Below are 19869 nucleotides of genomic sequence, written 5' to 3'. Positions count from 1 at the left end.
AATATGATCAACACTATACAAGCCTACCAAGTTCAGGGAATTTAGCTATAAAAGCGTGAATGATTACAAAGCTGCCATTGCTTTTAGTCTGTTTTAGGCCCATTTCACACTTGTGTGACTTGTCCTGCGACTTGGGACTGCAAAGTCGCATGACAAGTCGTACTCCATGATTTCCAAGGAGTACCGTTCATATCTGTACAACTTGAAGTCGCAACGACTTCAAACGTAGTCCCTGCACTACTTTGGGCCAATTTTATTGCGTTTTGAGGTCCATAGACATAGGTATTGCTTCAAGTCCAGTCGAAATCACATCAAAATTGCAGTAAAATCATGCCATTTTAGTCGTTTAAGTGTGAAAGGGGCCTTACTTGTTTCTTTTTGGACTTTTGCAAAACAAAAAAAAACACACCATATCATAAAGACATTTATCCTGCTACCCTTTTTAAGCTGTGTTGAGTACTCGCAGCCAGACATCTGCAAGTAACCCTTTAACACCTATTTATTATAGCCAGGAAGAATCCAGAAGGGTATAGATCTCAAAGAAGCCATTCATCCAGCTTCTGCTCCTCACCTAAATGTACTGCTGTGCGTGACTTTAAAGAATAATTGTTGCCAAGTTATGGGCATCAGATATTTTCCTGTAGAGCAATTCAATCTCAAAATTCATAGGAGAAACTGAAAGCCCAATTGTACCTTCCTCAGAAATTTGAGAGATCAACTCAAGGGAGCTACAAAATTCTTATTGAGCAAATCGTACTTTTTGTTCAGTCTAGTAAATCTCTAGCAGCATTTGTACACTCAGTGGCTGGGTGGGGAGACTGCAGGAGGGAACCGATGTCTACCTAGCCAGACTTCTAGTGTGAAATCAGCAAAGCCTATGCTTCCTGCCGGACAGTTTTAGCTCTAATGCCTCGTACACACGCAACGATTATCGGCCGACCAATCGTCCGACTTTTGTCCAGAGTGGTGTTTTGTTGGTTGGAATGTGCTCTAGACTGCACACGAATTTGCTCGGCCAACAAAAATCTACTTCAGAAGTGATGTCATGTGCTGGTTTACTTTCTGTGTGTTTTTTCTTCTCTGAGCATGCCCAGTCTTGCTCATCAGATTTTTGTCTGCCGAAATCTGTACTGACTGACGGAAAATCGGCCGTTGTGTTGACGGTCAACAAAAATTTTATAGCCTGCACACCAGATTTTTTTCGGCCGAAAAGTCGCAGTCAGTTGTCGGAAGCATCATACTAACAAGCCGAAAATCGGCTGATCGGACGTTGGCCGAAAATTCCCTGCCAACTATCGACGTGTGTGTACGGGGCTTAACTCACCAAGGGGAGATGGAACGTGTCAGATCCCTAGAAAGATCACTGCTTCCACACAGGGAGAAAGAGTCCTTCTCCGCAGCATGCTGGCAGGGCACAGGCTTTTCTACTACTAAAAAAATTAACTGACTCTATGTACACCCTTTGTTTTGAAGCACTTGGTCCAGGGGTCATTTCATTGAGGTTTTTAAGGTGTATATGCTTAATTTCTCCAGAGCGGCTGTCACCAAAAAAAAAAAAAAAAAATCACACAGGTTCATAACTCAGTACTGCCAAGAAACAGGATTATTCATTTATTTTTACATAACATGCTCCCCTTGTTGTTGTGGTAGGTGCGGTTGAAGTGAAGTTGAATCCAGATCTCCTGGCAGGTACATTACCTTCAAGCTTTTTAAGCAAAAAAGACTTTCCACTTCCCCACTGAGCATAGAGTCCAACACAGATCGGAGGCTGCATGGTGGGCTCACTGAGTATGTCAGCCAGGGCACTGCTGTATAGATCATAACCCAGCATGTCACCATCTGATTCAGTAGGAGAAAGGTGCCCTGTGTCAAACGAGACGGATTAAACATGGCTGGAAACAAACAGCCTCATATAGCACACAGTTTATTCAAGGATAAAGAATGTTATATAGATGCATTCAGCTATTAACCATGTTCACACTGCTGTGACTTGTCATGCGTATTGCAACACAAAAAGTAGCATGACAAGCGAAAACATTTATTTCAATTGCAGCCGCTCCAATCAATGTGACTCAAATCGCAGTGACTTCAAAAAAGGTTCCTGCACTACTTTGATGCAACTTCAATGCGACTTAGAGTATCATGGTCGGTCAACGGTGCAGTTAGCTGGTCACAGAGGCGATAAAAGACTACATCATCTTTGATTTCGGGGGAGATTAAAAGGGATAGTGTAAAAAAAAAAAATAATAAAAAATATTTAAAGCACACCCATCCCTCCATGCTCGCGCATAGAAGTGAAAGCATACGCAAGTCACGCACATGTAAACGGTGTTTGTACATCGCCGTGAACGTTACAGCGAGAGCAATAACTCTAGGGCTACACCTACTCTGTAAGTCTAAACAGGTAACCTGTATAGGCATTTAAAACTTTGCCTATGGAGATTTTTAAGTACCGCAGTTAGTCGCAATTTCACCGGTGTGCACAACTTTAAAATGTGACATTGATATTGAAGGAAGGACTCCCTAGAGCAGCATATCCGCGCTGTCCCTATGCTGGGTGTATGAATCTCGACCTCAGCCTGGACTCCAAACCGGCCACGCCCGCAATGCATTTCACTCTGCCCCTCGGAGCTTAGTCACAGGGATTTAAAGTGTGACATGTTAGGTATCTATTTACTGGGCATAACATCCTCTTTCAGATCAAAAAAAATTGGGGTATTTATACAAATTTTTTTTTTTTTTTTGTTTAATTCATTAAAAAAGTGGTTTTCAACTTACCGTAAAATCCATTTCTCTGATGTTCATTGATGGACACAGCTCCTGATCTTCATAACCATTGGGTTATACTGCCCCCTAAAGGAGGAGACCAGGCAGAAAAAAAAAAGTCTGGCTATGCCTATGGGCAGTCCTAGGGGGTATACTCCCTCTCCCTGCTATAGGTACTCAGTTTTGTTAAAAGCAGTGCCAGAAGAATTACAACTCCATAGAGAGGTGGTGGCTGTGTCCGTAAATGTTTAACTAAATAGAATATCTACGCCTATCCCTGGTGCAGCAAAGAACAGGGGCGTAATAAAATAAAGAGACATGTGCCACGTCCTGAATGTCAGAAATACAAAAAAGGGGGAGGAATAAATGGACTTTGAAGGCACCGTAATAAAAAACACAACACTTTATTTTGGATACGTATTAAAACCACAAAAGTGTGTATCGACCGATCAACATGGGCAATTTCATTGATCAGAGGATACAAATGATAGGTGAGTGGGGAGGACCTCACCACCTAAAGCATACAATGCAACAGACAATACAAGATTGCATTTGAATGATATACAAAGGAGAAGTAGGGCGCTATACGCTGCACACAGACCGCACCACGGTGCAGGCAACGCAGAGCGTCCTGTACAATATGATAACAGCTTCCAAAAGGAAATAAACCAATATATCCAATTGCTCTACATGTTTCGCCTGGTGTTCAGACTTCATCCGGAGCGGTTTGGAATATAGATTCCATAGGAAGATGTTGCTGGAGCCAACCAATAGGCACCAGAAGAATAATAAACCAATCTTGTGATTAGTAATCACGAGGGGTGACCTGTTGAGGTAGCTGGAGGAGCACGCACTGCTTATGGTCAGATTAAAAGGGAATCAGGTAGTCACAATATAGGGTATGCCTGTCCCATACATAGCCGGACATAAGGCATATAGTAAAATAGCAGGCAGTTCCTCCAAAACGAAAAAAGCATGCAGCGCGTCCTCCAAATGCTCCTCAAGGACACAGATCAGTGACCCCCGGATGGGGAATGACCACCATCCATTCCTATGGAATCTATATTCCAAACCGCTCCGGATGAAGTCTGAACACCAGGCGAAACATGTAGAGCAATTGGATATATTGGTTTATTTCCTTTTGGAAGCTGTTATCATATTGTACAGGACGCTCTGCGTTGCCTGCACCGTGGTGCGGTCTGTGTGCAGCATATAGCGCCCTACTTCTCCTTTGTATATCATTCAAATGCAATCTTGTATTGTCTGTTGCATTGTATGCTTTAGGTGGTGAGGTCCTCCCCACTCACCTATCATTTGTATCCTCTGATCAATGAAATTGCCCATGTTGATCGGTCGATACACACTTATGTGGTTTTAATACGTATCCAAAATAAAGTGTTGTGTTTTTTATTACGGTGCCTTCAAAGTCCATTTATTCCTCCCCCTTTTTTGTATGTGTGTCCGTAAATGAACATCAGAGAAATGGATTTTACGGTAAGTCAAAAATCCCATTTTCTCTTTCATTCATTGATAGGCACAGCTTCTGATCTTCATACCACTGGGTCGTCCCAAAGTAGTGTTAAACATGAGGAGTGGGAACAGCAAAAAATTTCACAAGGCTAAACAGTAGCCAACCAGGCAACAGGAGCCCATCAAAAACAACTGAAGCTCACCTGCAAAAAACAATACACCCTCAAGAGAATCAGGTCCTCTCAACAGCAGCCTGCAAAACCTTGCGGCCAAAAGAAGCATCCACAGATGCCAACACATCCACTTTATAGAACTTTGTGAAAGTGTGCTCCGACGACCAGGAGGCCGCCTTGCAAACCTGCGTCACTGATGCCTGATGACGGAAGGCCCAGGAGGCACCAAGTGCCCGAGTAGAGTGCACCCTTGACAGGGAAAGAGGGAACCTGACACCTGACGGAATAGGCCTAAACCACCTTCTGTTTGATCCATCTAGAAATGGTCACAGAGGAAGCGGACAACCCTTTTCGAGGTCCATCCGTGAGCACAAAAAGATTATGACTTCCTAAACAACTCCATAGCTGCCAGGTGTATCCTAATTGCCTGGACCACATCCAAGGCATGCAAGGCAATTTCCTTCGGCTGTTTAGGCCTGGGACACAGGGAAGGCGACACAATGTCTTGATTCAAATGAAAATCAGAGACAACCTTTGGAAGGAACGACGGACAGGGGCGAAGAACCACCTTATCCCTGTGAATTACCAGGCAAGGTGAATAGGCTAACGCCGCCAGTTCCGACACCCTGCACGCAGAAGTGACAGCCACTAAAAAAGCCACCTTCTGGGACAACGCAAGTAGGGGAATCTCACTAAGATTTTTAAAAGGAGGCTTCTGTAGAATCTCCCAAATAATTTTAAAAGGAGGCTTCTGTAGAGCTGAAAGCACCAAATTAAGATCCCAAGGCAGCAATAGAGCAACCAAATGTCGGACATCCTGAAGAAAGGTACAGTGTGAGGAAAGTGTGTGGCCAAAGATCGTTGGAAGAAGACCACCAAAGTCGACACCTGGCCCTTGAAGGCCAATTTCTGTTCAACCCCCTGTTGAAGGAAGGTCAAGATTCGAGCCACCGGGAAGGACGAGGAGGAACCCCAGGAGACTCACACCACGCAATGTTCGTCTTCCATGTACAATGGTACATCTTTCTAAAAATAGATTTCCTAGCTTTCAACAGTGTAGGAATCACAGACTCCGATAAACCCCTATCCTTCAGGACCTGGGGTTCAACAGCCCAGCCGGCAAAACCAGCGACTGTAAAGCAGGATGTAAGATCGGTCCTTTGGACGGAAGATCCTCCCTGAGAGGAAGCTGGCAAGGAACGAGGGCGACCAGCCACACCAGATCGGCGTACCAAGCCCGGAGAGGCTGACTCCACAGGAACACCATCATGTCTGTGGCATCCGCCAAAGAATCCCTTGACCGACCCATGAATCTCTGTTGAGCCGAGACTCCAACAGATCCACCTCGGTTGTGCCTCACCGGAGACACAGCTGATGGAACACCTCCGGATGAAGGGACCACTCCCTGTGGTCCAACGCCTGCTGGGTGAGATAATCCGCCTGCCAATTGTCCACCCTGGGAATGTGTACAGCAGAGAGGGCTAGAACGAATCGTTCTGCCCAGCTTAGAATGCCGGCTAGCTCCAGAGCCACCAAGACACTTCTTGTGCAGCCTTGATAATTGATATAAGCCACCGCCGTGGCATTGTCCAATTGAATGCGCACTGGACAACCCTGAAGACGATCTGTCTAATGATCCAGACACAGTCTGATCGCTCGGAGTTCCAAGACATTGACCAGTAGTCTGGACTCTTCCAGCGTCCAGATCCCAAGCAGAATGCTTGCGGAGGACACCTCCCCAGCCAGACAGGCTGGCATCTGTGGTGACCACTGTCCAATTTAAGAGGAGGAAGGATTTTCCCAGTTGAAGCGCGGGATAACAAAGCCACCATATCAAGGACTCCCTCATTCCCTGACTCAGCTGTATCTGGTTTTCCAGAGACTGGGGAGTCATGTCCCATTTGGTCAGAATCTCCCTTTACAGGGACCTTGTATGGAACTGTGCAAACAGAACCACCTCAAAAAGGTATACATCAGGCCCAGCATCCGCATGCAAGTCCGGAGGGACGACCATCTGTTGGACAGCAGGAGGCGAATTGCAGCATACAATTTCTGGAGTTTGCCCAGAGGAAGGAGCACTGTGGCTTAGGCCAAGTCCAGAGTCAGGCCCAGATAGTTCAGCTTCATGGATGGAACTAGAGCAGACTTCTGAAAGTTCAGAATCCAGCCAAACTCCAGCAGAGTTCGTATTGTGATCTGCAGTTGCCGTAGCAAGGCTAGCACCGGGGCTAATACTTTTGTGAAGACCCCAGGAACAGAGGCGAGACCAAAGGGTAACGCCACAAACTGATAATGCTCCTCTCCCACAGCAAAGCAGAGAAAACACTGGTAACTGAAACATATTGTAATGTGAAGGTAGGCATACTTGATATTGATAGAGGCAAGGAAATCCCAGACACAGGGATGCCACCACCATTCGAATAGACTCCATTCTGAACTTCTGTAACCGCACAAAGCAGTTTAGGGCCTTGAGGTCCAGGATTGGATGCACTTTGCCCTCTTTCATGAGGACTGTGAACAGGTTTGAGTAAAGACCCTGAAAACATTCCGAAGTCGGAACCGGGACAATCACCCCTTGAAGGAACAAGTCTTGTACCGCCCCAAACAGGCCCTGTAAGCGGTTTGGGGATAGGCGCAAGTTGGAAGGAAAAAACCTTGCCGGGGGACAAGAGCGAAACTCAATCTTGTGGCCGGACCAAATGACTTTGTGGACCCACTTGTCCTAGACCTGGGAAGTCCACGGGTCCGGAAACCAGCGAAGACGTCCCCCACCCCCGATACGAGTGAGGGTGCACCTTCATGCTGAAGGAGCCTTGTCCACAGGTCTGGAAAAGCCAGATCCTGGCTTGCCAGACCAGGTTCGTTTGGATCCTCCTGAAGAGGCCTTGAAAGGCTTCGAGCCCTTGTCAGTCGACCCTGAAGGACTAAAAAACTTCTTATGAGCTGAGAAGGAAGACCCATGTCTACAACAAAGTTCCTTGCCCTTAGTAGCCTGCGGAAGAAAAGTACTCATCCCCCCTGTGAGACCTTTACAGTAATGAGGTCATCCAGGGTAGCTCCAAACAGGCGATCTCCTTGGAAAGGAAGATCAGTCAAGGCCTTTTTTGAAGTCCGATCCGCATGACCAGCACTTGAGCCAAAAGACACGCTGAAGGACCACTGCCAAAAAAGAGGCGAGCCTTTAGGGGCAGACCAGCACTTGAGCCAAAAGACACGCTGAAGGACCACTGCCAAAAACGAGAGAGGTGAGCCTTTAGGGGAGAAGCATCCAAAGAGGCATCACAGAAACTGCAGCCCCTGGATCAGCTGGTCCGCCAGCTCGGCAACAGCAGGGGGAGCTGTTCCCCCTCCAGGTCACAGCCTAAAAGCTCAGCCCACTCGATCAGGGTTTGCGACACAAGGGTAATGCTGAATGCCGGCCTCATTGCCGAACCAGCCAAAGTGTACATATGGCAGGCCACAGCCTCCGCCTTCTGGTCAGTCGAATCCTTGACGGTCAGGGACGCTTCAACCGGAATCATGGTTGCCTTGTTTTATCTGGAAACTGGAGGTTCCACCACTGGCGGCACAGTCCACTTCTTAAGAAGGGACTCCTAGGTAAAGCCTAGTAAACCGCATAGGGACCCCACGGGGACGCTTTGGTCGTCCCCACTCTTTAGTGACAATTATTTCAAAATAGGCAGGGAAAGGAAACATCTTTGTGGCTCTGGATTGCTTGTGAGTGCCAAAGACTCCATTATTCACCAGGGGGATCCCACAAAAAAGTGTAAAACACTAAGGGACAACCCCCACCACACTGGCAGCACCACCTGGTCACTAGGCACAAAGCACCAAGTGATCCTCAGCAGAGAGGGAGAGGACCCCACCAGACTCACCACCCGCAGAGACAAGCGCCTGCAGCCACCAGAATAATCTGCACTACATGTTCGGTGATCAGGAAAAATAATGATTCAGGAGTCAGCACCAGGGGATAAAAAAGGGGCTCCTACCGCAGAAATCGCCATCCACAAGGCTCCACTGTCATTGCCGCCGCTATTTTCAATGTCACATCCACAACAAAATGGCCGCCAGTCTACACAAACATGGCCGCCGTGTATAGAACACACAGGCTAAAACAAAATGGCGGCACCATGAAGCATACAGGGACCCAGGATTGGGAGACCAGGCCTCAAGGACAGATCCAGGCAGGATGGGGGGTCCTGGTAAGAGCCCCCACCAAGTACAACCCCCCCCCCCCCCACACGCACACACAGTTGATCGTCCGGTCTCCGGCAGCATACCTTCCCATCCCCATCTCTAGTTAGCGCCCTGCTCCCATCCTAGGAAAGTGACCAGACCCCCAAACAGCCCCAGCATGGAGGGGGGGGGGGCAGGATGAGGTACTTGGCAAGGGGGGATGCCTGCGGGAAGGAGGGGAACCCAGGGGTCCGACTGTCCCAAGGAGGGGCCAACCTCCACACCAAAAACCTCCAGGGGGAGAGGAGGGGACAGCTACTCATCATACCAGGAAGGCAACGCTCCAGACAGAACTCCTTTCCATCAAAATGGAGAACTGTAGGCCAACACCTTTTCGGATGTGACCTCGCAAGGCGTTTAACTCGCAGGCCAGTCCCCGTCTAGTGGGGCTATGTCGCGGCCGACCTAGCGCGGAGCTGAGATCAGCGTGCGCTCGCTGGCTAGACTGGGGTGACCACTGGATCCAGATATCCAGCCTGTCGCCCAGTCCAGCAGTTGATTGAAGATCTCACAGGAAAAATCCAGGAGGAAAAAAAATCTTTATCTAAAAAATTTTGCAAGCTTTAGCAAGGAACTAGGTCCTTACTCCTGACTAGGCAGAAAAAACTGTGTGTGGCTATAGCAGAGAGAGGGATTATACCCCCCTGGGACTGCCCATGGGTGTATCCAGAATTTTTTTTCTGCCTAGTGTCTCACTTCTGTAGGGGCCGTATAACCCAATAGTTATGACTACCAGGAGCTGTGTCCGTCAATGAACAAAAGAGAAATGTATTTTGTTTTTAAAAATTGGGTTTGAAAAACTGCTGCGCAAATACCATGTGACCTAAAAAATTTAAATGACCACCATTTTTTTTCCCTAGGGTCTCTTTCTAAAAAAAATATATAGTACTTGGGGATTATAAGTAATTTTCTAGCAAAAAATACAGTTTTAACTTTTAAACAAAAAGTGCCAGAAAAGGCATGGTCTTCAAGAGGATAATTTCCTCTAAATCACTTCTCCATTAAGCACTTCCCACTAAAAAAGCATGGACATTTATACAGCCTTCTTGAAGCTTTTTCAATGCTTCAAAAATACAACAAAAGCCACATCAAATGCTGTATATTAGAATATATATTTCTATAATATACTATATTATATATTAAAGAGCAATATTTCGTCTTTATAATCAGCACACGAGTGAACGAGCCCTAACAGGACTGAAGCTGATGCAGCTCTGATACAATGACAAGCGGGTCATTTCAGAATATTTAGTAGTCACATTCATATAGAATTGTCTGTAATGCTGAAGAGGTTTTGTCCAAGTCACTTCAGTTAAATGAGTGTCAAGAATATACTTAAGTTAAGCATTTATAACCACACAGGTAGCCTCAAAAGAACTGAAGTGCCTGGAAAAAGTATAAAAGATCTTCAATATTGCAAAACAAATCCAGTTAAATATGACTAACTACTACTAGATATATCATGACCTGAATAAATTACATGCTTCAGACATTTCAGAATATTAACCGTAACTAAACTAAAACATCTGTATCACCCCTTTATCATTATAATGTGTGTTAAGGAAAAGGTCTTCTAAATGCTCCAAATGACTGTGTACAGTTTGAACAACCAGCCTGTAATCCTAATTAATATTATTAACCCTTGCAAAATTGCAGCTCCCTTTATCATGAATATGATACTTCTTATAAAAGGCCTGCATATAGGTGACAGGCCAGTACACAAAAGTTATTCTATATTAATGCAAGCCAACAAAACAACCATACGTACTGGCTCCAAATATCTGGGTAAGAATGCTCTTCTGGTGGGTGCAGTCAATGTTATATGGAGTCTCTCCCGCCTTATTTGGCCTGTACAGTAATCTGCCATCTTTTGGGTTCCTAAGAAGCAATTCTGCAAGTTTCCGACTTCGGCCTCTGATGGCAATATGTAGAGGAGTGTCTCCTTTCTGAAAGATATAGCATGTAAAAATCCACAGTGATTTCTAAAATTACTCTAAAAATGATGTCACACACAAATTCGTTCTCAGCCTTTAATGTAGAACTGTAGGCAAAACGTGTTTTTTTCCCCCATTTTGGAATAAGTGTCGGTTTACATTTCTGCGATCAGTTTGTATGGCTGAATTGGCACCGCATTCACAACCAACTTGCACAGGACCTTTTTTTGGTCCGCAGCAGAATCGGATCGCATGGTGGTTCACACTAGTGTGATCCAATTCTGTGCAAACTTTCAGATTGCACTGCGATATGCGATCTGATCTGGGGGTGTCGTTAACTTTTGACACCCCCAGCGTATCGCATATGGTAGTGTGAACTGCCAGGGGTGCGGATGCGGGAACACGCTGTATATTCGCAAAAATGTGAACCGGCACTAAGAGGGTTTTAACACTTCAGATTTTTTTTTTTGCCATCTGTGTCCCATTGGGGAGCTTTACCTTCACTTTCTGTCCCATCGCCAAACAGGAAGTGCGAGGAAATCCCTGCAAATATGGAACCCATTGGGGACCCCCAGGTCACCAGAACTAGTGTCTCCGTGGGTACATTTCCCCTCTACTACTTTTCTGTGGGCAGCCCAAAATGTAGGATTTTCTTATACTTTCAATGATAATAGTAAACAGCACAAATAGAGAGAGTATAGGAACAGGGGCACAAAATGGCAATATTAACCTAACAGGTGTTCTAATCCATCTTCACTCAAATTGCTTTGTCTTTCTATTGTAAACTCAATTGTTTTTGTCTTTAAAAAAAAAAAAAAAAAGGAAGAAGAATATATAAATACATATACACATACACATACAGGTGCATCTCATAAAATTAGAATATCATCAAAAAGGTAATTTATTTCTGTAATTCAATTCAAAAAGTGAAACTCATAGGTTATATAGATGTGTTATACACTGAGTGATATATTTCAGCATTTCTTTCTTTTAATTTTGATGATTGTGGCTTACAGCTAGTGAAAACCCAAAATTCAGTACCTCAGAAAATTAGACCAATAAAAAAAAAGGATTTTTAATTGCAGAAATGTTGGCTTACTGAAAAGTATGTCCATATACAGTATAGTATGCACTCAATGCTTGGCTGGGGCTCCTTTTGCTTGAATTACTGCATTAATGCCGCATGGCATGGAGGCAATCAGCCTGTGGCACTGCTGAGGTGTTATGGAAGCTCAGGTTGCTTTGATAGCGGCTTTCAGCTCCTCTGCATTGTTGGGTCTGGTGTCTCTCATCTTCCTCTTGACAATACCCCACAGATTCTCTATGGGGTTTAGTTAAGGCGAGTTTGCTGGCCAATCAAGCACAGTGATACCATGATCAATAAACCAGGTATTGGTACTTTTGGCAGTGTGGGCAGGTGCCAAGTCCTGCTGGAAAATGAAATCAGCATCTCCATAAAGCTGGTCAGCAGAGTTAAGCATGAAGTGCTCTAAAATTTTCTGGTAGAGGGTTGCTCTGACTTTGGACTTAATAAAACACAGTGGACCAACACCAGCAGATGACAAATATTTACTGACTGTGGAAACTTCACACTGGAACTCATGCTTGGATTCTGTGCCTCTCCACTCTTCCTCCAGACTCCGAGACCTTGATTTCCAAATTAAATGAAAAATTTTCCACAGTCTGCGATTTAAAACTAGAAACCACCATCAGCTGTAGTGCTACCTTGTCCTAATCAGTGTTGGGGGTAACTAGTTACAAAGTAACTGATTACAGCAACTACATTACTTTTTTTGGTAACGAAGTAACGAAACTAGTTACAATACTAATATTGGTGACTACACTACTTTACTAGTCTATAGGAATGCGCTTTCCTGCGTTACCCAAGCCGTGTGATACAATCGTTATTTCGAAGAATAGAGAGGGATGAAGTTTATGACTTTTTGTTGCGCTTTATGTTTTATTCTGTTTTTTTCAGGTTTTGTTCTCATGTTTCCCAAAGCCTGTGTTTATACAATAAACTCTATGCAGAAAGAGCGTCCTGTATCTTCTTCTACACGGTCAATTAAGAAAGCGGAAAGTAAAGTAATAAGTAGTGAAGTTACTTTTCAAATGCAGTAACTAGTAAAGTAATCTCATTACAATTTACAGAAGTAACTAGTAACTAATTAAATTTTTTGAGTAACTACCCCAACACTGGTCCTAATGGGGTACTAAAAACAGATTCTTACAGGTAAGAGCTGCCGATAGACACTCTCCTTGCTGAAGTGACTTCCACTAAAAAAATGACATTCCAAGTTAACAGGACTAATAGAATCTCACATATTGGCTAAACAGGTGGTTTTTGTAAGACAAACCAAATTTAAGTCTCATGGACACAGGAGAGACTTAAAGTGGTTGTAAAGCCTAACATTTTTTTTTTACCTTAAAGTGGATGTAAACCTTCACACATATACAGTGAAGTGAACAGCCTCAGATGATACACGGAGATGAAACAAATCTCTCTACAAAGATCTCTACTCTTTACACGCATATCTGCTGTCTTCAGCTTGCTATATTCTTTAGAACGTGCACATTGTGTCAGAAATATTCTACTCTTGTTCAGCACTGGGAGTGTAGTCTTGGCATACACTGTGTGACAGCTGATTGGGGGAAAGGCAAAACACCCCCACTCAACATAGGCAGAGGAAGGAATGTGATGTGAATAGACCAGCTCTCTGCTAATCTATTTGTAGCACCCACCCGACACAAAATTCATACTGGTTTTATCTCAGTTGATGAAGAACTTGTCAGAAGTTATCATGCTAATAACAGAAAAACAGAGCAGCAGCAACACACGAGACTTAGGGCTTTGGAGAGAGATAAGAAAACACTGCAGATATATGTGCCTAGGTCACATTTTATGAATCAGTTTACATCCACTTTAATGCATTTCTTGCATTAAGGTAAAAAAAGGTTTAGGCGTCTATGGAAATGTTTGACCATTCTTCCAGAAGCATTGTGAGGTCAGGCACTGACGAGAAGGCTGGCTTGCAGTCTTCGCTCTAATTCCTCTCAAAGTGCTCTACCGGGTTGAGGTCAGGACCCTGCGCAGGCCAGTCAAGTTCCTTCACCCCAAACCCAATCATCAATATCTTTATGGACCTTGCTTTGTGCACTGGTGTGCAGTCATTTTTGAACAGGAAGTGCCATCCCCAAACTGTTCCCACAAAGTTGGGAGCGTAAAATTGCCCAAAATGTCTAGGTATGCTGACACCTTAAGACTTCCCTTCATGGAACTAAGGGGCCAAGCCCAACCCCTGAAAAACAACCCAACACCATAATTCCCCCTCCACCGAATGATTTGGACCAGTGCACAAAGCAAGGTCCATAAATACATGGGTGAGAGTATGGGGTGAAGGAACGTGATTGGTCTGCACAGAGTCCTGATCTCAACCTGATAGAACACCTTTGGGATAAATTAGAGCAGAGACTGTGAGAGCCAGGCCTTCTCGTCCAACATCAGTGCCTGATCTCACAAATGCTGGAAGAATGGTCAAACATTCCCATACACACTCCTAAACATTGTGGACGGCCTTGTGGTTTGTGTTTCTCAGTTTAATCTGTTTTCTTTTATATTTTTGTTTGTGAATAAAATATGGGTTTATGGAGATCTGCAAATCTTTGCATGCTGTTTATATGTAGATTTTACAGTGTCCCAACTTTTTTGGAATCACGGTTGTATTTTTTTTGTCCTGTTGGGATGACTGCTAACAGTTTTGGACTATACATGGGGGTTGATTTGCTGAAACTGGAGTACAGCTCTGCATAGAAACCAATCAGCTTCCAGGTTTTATTGTCAAAGCTTAATTGAACAAGCTGAAGTTAGAAGCTGATTGGCTACCATGCACAGCTACACCAAACTTTTCACTCTCCGATTTTAGTAAATCAACACTATACATTAAGGAAAGCAGCATCAACACAGACCTTGTACCCTGTAGTCTATTCAATGTGCCACAAAAATAGTTAAAGAATACTTAGGTACCAAATTAATTCCCTCAGACTTCATCGACTCTTGGAGTCAGGGATTGCTCAGAGCAACTTTAGGAAATGGCACATAAGTTCTCCAGTTTGATGCACATATATGTCGTATTCCCAAATGCTTTCCTAACCACAGGCAGGACTGGTGTTTCTCTTACCTTATCAATTGCAGAAACCTTAGCTCCCTTATCCAGTAAAAGCTCCACAATTTCAATGTTTCTCATCTTTGTGGCTTTAATCAGTGGTGTTTCTCCATCCTGCATAACATAGAAAATAAAGAAAAAAAAAAGTAATTTTTTTACATACAAACCCTACTGCAGGAAAAAGTAAATAAAAGAACGGAGGCCAGGGGGTGCTTCCCAGCTTCATTTCAGGTTGGATGACGCCAAGTGTCACTTAGCTTGAAAGTGGATTAGTGACCACTGTGCATGCAAGACCGAGCAGGGCTGGAGCATGCAGAAAGCATAAAAATGCACAAGAAGGGAAAAGAAAACATGGCTCTGCAGCATAATATACTACCGCCATACAAAGTTTCTTAGTAAAGCAGATTTACAGCAGGTATAAAAGGTATCAGCATTAAACAGGTATCACTGGGTAACTATAGTAGGCACATGGCTCTTTGCTTTTTGAAAAAGCTTTATAAGGTGGTACTTCTAAAACACATTAGTTCTTTCAGCAAGCAACTTTTTAGATATTTCCTCCTATTCTGCCTTTTCTTTCCCTGTGTTTTCAAAGCTGTAGGCACAGGCCAAGGCCAGTTTACACGTTGAATTGTTTACACCCCTTTCACAGTGAATGCAGCTTTGAAATTGCACTACTTCAGCAAAATTTCAAAGCCACCGGTCAGTGTGATTTACATGTGCAGCTTGACATCATGCACAGATGTCTATGCAAGTCGCACATAAAACTCCCAAACATAGTGCAGAAACCTTTTTCAAATCTGTGCAAGTCAGGGTCGCACCGATTTGAACGGTTCCATAGGCACAAATAAGGTGTGAGGTGTCATGCATTTTTAAACTGTCAAAGTGCGTGACAAGTGGCACCGGTGTTAATGGGGGCTTCCATTGATTGCCAGAAGCAGGCAACAGTTGCACACATTTAGCCACAAAATAGAAAGCAAATGTCTCCAAATCAGGACTGCTAACAAGGAAGGCTTCAGGGATCCCTCTAAACATTCAAGTGCTGCAATCTCATTGGATGGGTAGCATCAGCTAAACCAATGCAAGGCTGACTGCTTCTAGCAGTTCATGGTCTCTACCGTCAATAAGAACACAGTGCAGCATAGACATCATTTATGACTCTAAAGTCATTAAAGTGGAAGTAAAGTCAAAATCCAAACCTACTCTCTGCCACATTCTAAGCCTATAACTATCTAGCCCCATAAAGATAAAATTGCTATACTTACCTGTTCTGCAGCCGCTCTGCTCCAGTCTCCAGAGGCAACTGTTGTGTGCAGGAGAGAACTGACAACGGCTGGGAAATGCCAGGGAAGTGACGTCACCCACAGACTTACTATGGGGCTTCCGTTAGCGGTTGTCTCTCCTGCAAATGCCTACACATGGTCAGTGTGTTACTGGCTGCAGAAAAGGTAAGTACTGCAATGTTTTTCTTTACAGGGCTAGATCAATTAGGCCCTGTAGATTAGGGCTAGATAGATTAGGCTCAGAATGTGGAGTAGGTTTAGCGTTAGTTAGATTTTGACTAAACTTTTCCCTTTAAGCAAAAAAATATGTAAAAGTGCATTCTTTTTTTCCTCAGTTCTTGTCTGCAGTAACCGTTAAAATAGAGACAAGCTGAACCATTAAAATAGAGACAAGCTGAATGTAAACAAAGCAGTGTTTTTACAGCTTGGGGCATGTGAGAAAAGTTCTGAAAGTGCAGGGAAACAAAAGACAGAGGTAAGATGTTGTATTTCCAAAGCTGCTTTGGAGCAGATCAAAGTAAAAACTGCTGCCAATGTATTTTAAAATAATCTGTCAAAGTAGAACTATAGGCAAAAGTTTTTTTTCCCCCACTTTGGATAGAGCAAGGGAGGGTTAGAACCTGATTTTTTTTTTTTGTCATCTGTGTCCCATTTGGGAGATTTCCCTTCACTTCCTGTCCTATAGACAAACAGGAAGTGAGAGGAAATCCCTGCAAATTAAAGGACTCCCTTAGGGACTCCAAGGTCACCAGAGTCATTGTCCCCCGTTGGACGATTTTTCCCTTTATTACTTTTCGGGGGACAACCCAAAATTTGTTATTTTCTTTTGCTTTCACTTTCAATGCCAATGGTAAACAGAGAAAATAGAGAGGGTGAATCTCCTTAACAGGGGCACAGACAAATGATAAAAACCTAACAGGTTTTCAAATCCCTCCCCACTCTATCCAAAACTTTAAAACAATAAAATAAAATTGCCTTTAGTTATCCTATAAGCTTAAAAAAAAAAAAAAAATTTACAGGTAAATACACATTTCCTACCCTAAGCATCAGGGATTACTTCTTTCAGAACATATGCTAAATGCACTTTTCAGGAGGACAGAATGTGGCTGTACTAAACTGATTACGATCTTTGAAAAACAAAAAGACACAAAGTAGCAGATATCAGGAAAAAATAAATAAATAAATAAATAAAAATGTAACTTCAGGTTCTTTCCTACGACTAATAAAAATGTAAAAATGTTACCTTTGTGCAGAATTCAGTGTCTGGATTACACTGTAGGATATCCCGAACCATGGTGGCATTGCCTTTCTCAACAGCCCAATACAAGGCAGTTTTATTATCCTAAAAAAATAAAATCCTAAGTTTAGCATTTATTCAAACAGGTATGAAATAATAAATTAAAAGCCATTTTCTTTTAAAAAAAAAAAAACATTGGCAATAAGGGGAATAGAGAATATTAAAATAATGGGATTTTTTACTTACTGTAAAATCCATTTCTCTGATGTTCAGGGACAGACACAGCTCCTTATCTTCTTGACCACTGGGTTTTATTGCATAATAGGACACTAGGCAGGAAAAAGCTTGACTACGCCTCTAGGGCAGTCCCAGGGGGAATACTCCCTCTCTCAGCTATAGGCACTCAGTTTTGTTACAAGCAGTGTCAGAAGAAAGCCAACTCCACAGAGGGGTGGGTGATGTGTCCGTCCAATAAACATCAGAGAAATGGGTTTTACGGTAAGTCAAAAATCCCATTTTCTCTTTCGTTCATTGACAAACACAGCTTCTTGACCATTCGGACGTCCCAAAGCAGTGTGAAACATGAGGGGTGGGAACAGCAAGAGAAAATTCCCAAGGCTAAAACTTAGCCAACCAGGTAACATTGAGCTCAACCATAAATAACTGGAGCTCACCTGAAAAAAAACAATACACCCACAAAGAGGACCAGGTCCTCTAAACAGCAGCCTGCAAAACCTTGCGCCCAAAAGAAGCATCTGCAGATGTCAAAAGTGTGCACAGACGAACAGGTGGCCACCTTGCAAGCCTGCATCACTGACGCCTGATGAGGGAAGGCCCAGGAGGCACTAAGCGCCCGAGTAGAGTGCGCCTTAACAGGGAAAGGAGGAACCTGACCCTTATTTGAATAGGCCTTAATCACTGTCTGTTTGATCCATCTGGAAATGGTTGCAGCAGAAGCAGCCAACCCTTTTCAAGGTCCATCTGAGTACAAATCGTGAGTCTGACTTCCGAAAAGACTCCGTAGCTGTCAGGTACACCCTGATTGCCTGAACCACATCCAGGCAATTTCCTTAGCATGTTTAGGTCTGGGACATAGGGAAGACAACACAATGTTTTCACTCACATGAAAATCAGAGACGACCTTTGGAAGGGATGGTGACCAGGGACAAAGAACCCCTTTATCTCTATAAACCACCAGGTAAAGTAAATGACAAGACTACGCTGCCAGCTCCGACACCCTGCACGCAGAAGTAAAAGCCACCAAAAAGGCCACCTTCTGGGACAACCTAAGCAGGGAAACTTCCCGAAGACTTTCGAAGAGAGGTTTTTGAAGAACTGACAGCACCAAATTGATGTCCCACGGCGCCAATGGAGACCGCACTGGAGGAGCCAAGGGTCAAACTCCCTGGATTAAGGTACGCACCAATGAATGTGTGGCCAATGGACGTTGATAGAAAACTGCTAAGGCTGAAACCTGGCCCTTGATGGTGCTCAAGGCAAGGCGCTGCTCAATCCCCCATTGGAGAAAAGCCAATATCCGAGCGAAAGAAAAGGCACGAGGGTGAACCCCAAGAGACTCACACCACGCAATGTACGTCTTCCAAGTACAATGGCAGATCTTCCTAGAGGTCAATTTTCTGGCCTTTAACAGCGTAGGAATCACTGATTCAGATAAACCTCTAGCCTTTAGCACCTGGCTTTCAACAGCCAAGCATTGAAAGCCAGTGACTGTAAAGCAGGATGGAAGATTGGCTCTTGGGACAGCAGATGTTCTCTAAGAGTAAGTCTCCGAGGAGCATCAGCGGCCAACTTTACCAGATCGGCATACTACGACCGGCGAGGCCAGTCTGGAGTCCCTAGAATGACTGGAATCCCTTCTGCCTCGAACCTGGCGCAAGAGAGTCGTGGCAGAAGTTTGAGAGGGGGGGGAGGTGTAAATCAGACAATACTGGCTCCAAGAAGCCACTAAGGCGTCTGTGGCATAAGCTAGAGGATCCCAAGACCGTGCCATAAACCTCTGTACCTTCTTGTTGAGACAAGAGGCCAACAGGTCCACCTCGGGAGTATCCCAGCGGAGACACAACTGATGAAACACCTTCGGATAAAGCGACCAATCCCCCTGGTCCAACCCCTGTCAACTGAGATAATCCGCTTGCCAATTTTCCACCCCTAGAATGTGTACAGCAGAGAGGGCTGGAACAAATCGTTCTGCCCCCCTTAGAATACCGGCTACCTCCCGAGCCGCCAGGACACTTCTTGTGCCTCCTTGGTGATTGACATAGGCCACAGCCGTGGCATTGTCCGACTGAATGCGTACTGGACACCCCTGCAGGCTAACTGTCCAATGATCCGGAAAAAGTTTGATCGCTCGAAGTTCCAGAACATTGATCGGCAGTCTGGACTCTGGAAGAGTCCACTCCCCCTGAGCACAATCTGTGCCGAGGACAGCTCCCCACCCACACAAGCTGGCATCCATGGTGACAACCGTCTAGTACAGGGGGAGAAAGGATTTTCCCTGTTGAAGGGCCGGAGAATAAAGCCACCTGATCAGGGAACCTATCGTACCCCGGCTTAAAAGGATTCTTGTCCCATTTCACCAGGATCTCTCTT

General features: G+C 44.3%; 1 protein-coding gene across 4 annotated transcripts in view; it reads right to left on the bottom strand.

The window, feature by feature from the left end:
• The window catches only part of KIDINS220 (kinase D interacting substrate 220), a 337500-nt gene that overhangs the window by 261824 nt on the left and 55807 nt on the right, over positions 1 to 19869 (bottom strand). For all 4 annotated transcript variants that reach the window (XM_082248990.1, XM_082248991.1, XM_082248992.1 and 1 more), the window contains exons 10-13: positions 17266 to 17364; positions 14758 to 14856; positions 10414 to 10591; positions 1699 to 1863 (exon numbers count right to left, since the gene is read on the bottom strand). In XM_082248990.1, the coding sequence (XP_082105116.1) occupies positions 1699 to 1863; positions 10414 to 10591; positions 14758 to 14856; positions 17266 to 17364 (541 nt within the window). The remainder of the gene's footprint in view (positions 1 to 1698; positions 1864 to 10413; positions 10592 to 14757; positions 14857 to 17265; positions 17365 to 19869) is intronic.

Source organism: Pelophylax lessonae (assembly GCF_965119305.1).
Source record: "Pelophylax lessonae genome assembly, chromosome: 3".
NCBI classification, from domain to species: Eukaryota; Metazoa; Chordata; class Amphibia; order Anura; family Ranidae; genus Pelophylax; species Pelophylax lessonae.
Note: the sequence above shows the minus strand (reverse complement) of the source record. Positions and strands in the feature narration are given on the sequence as shown.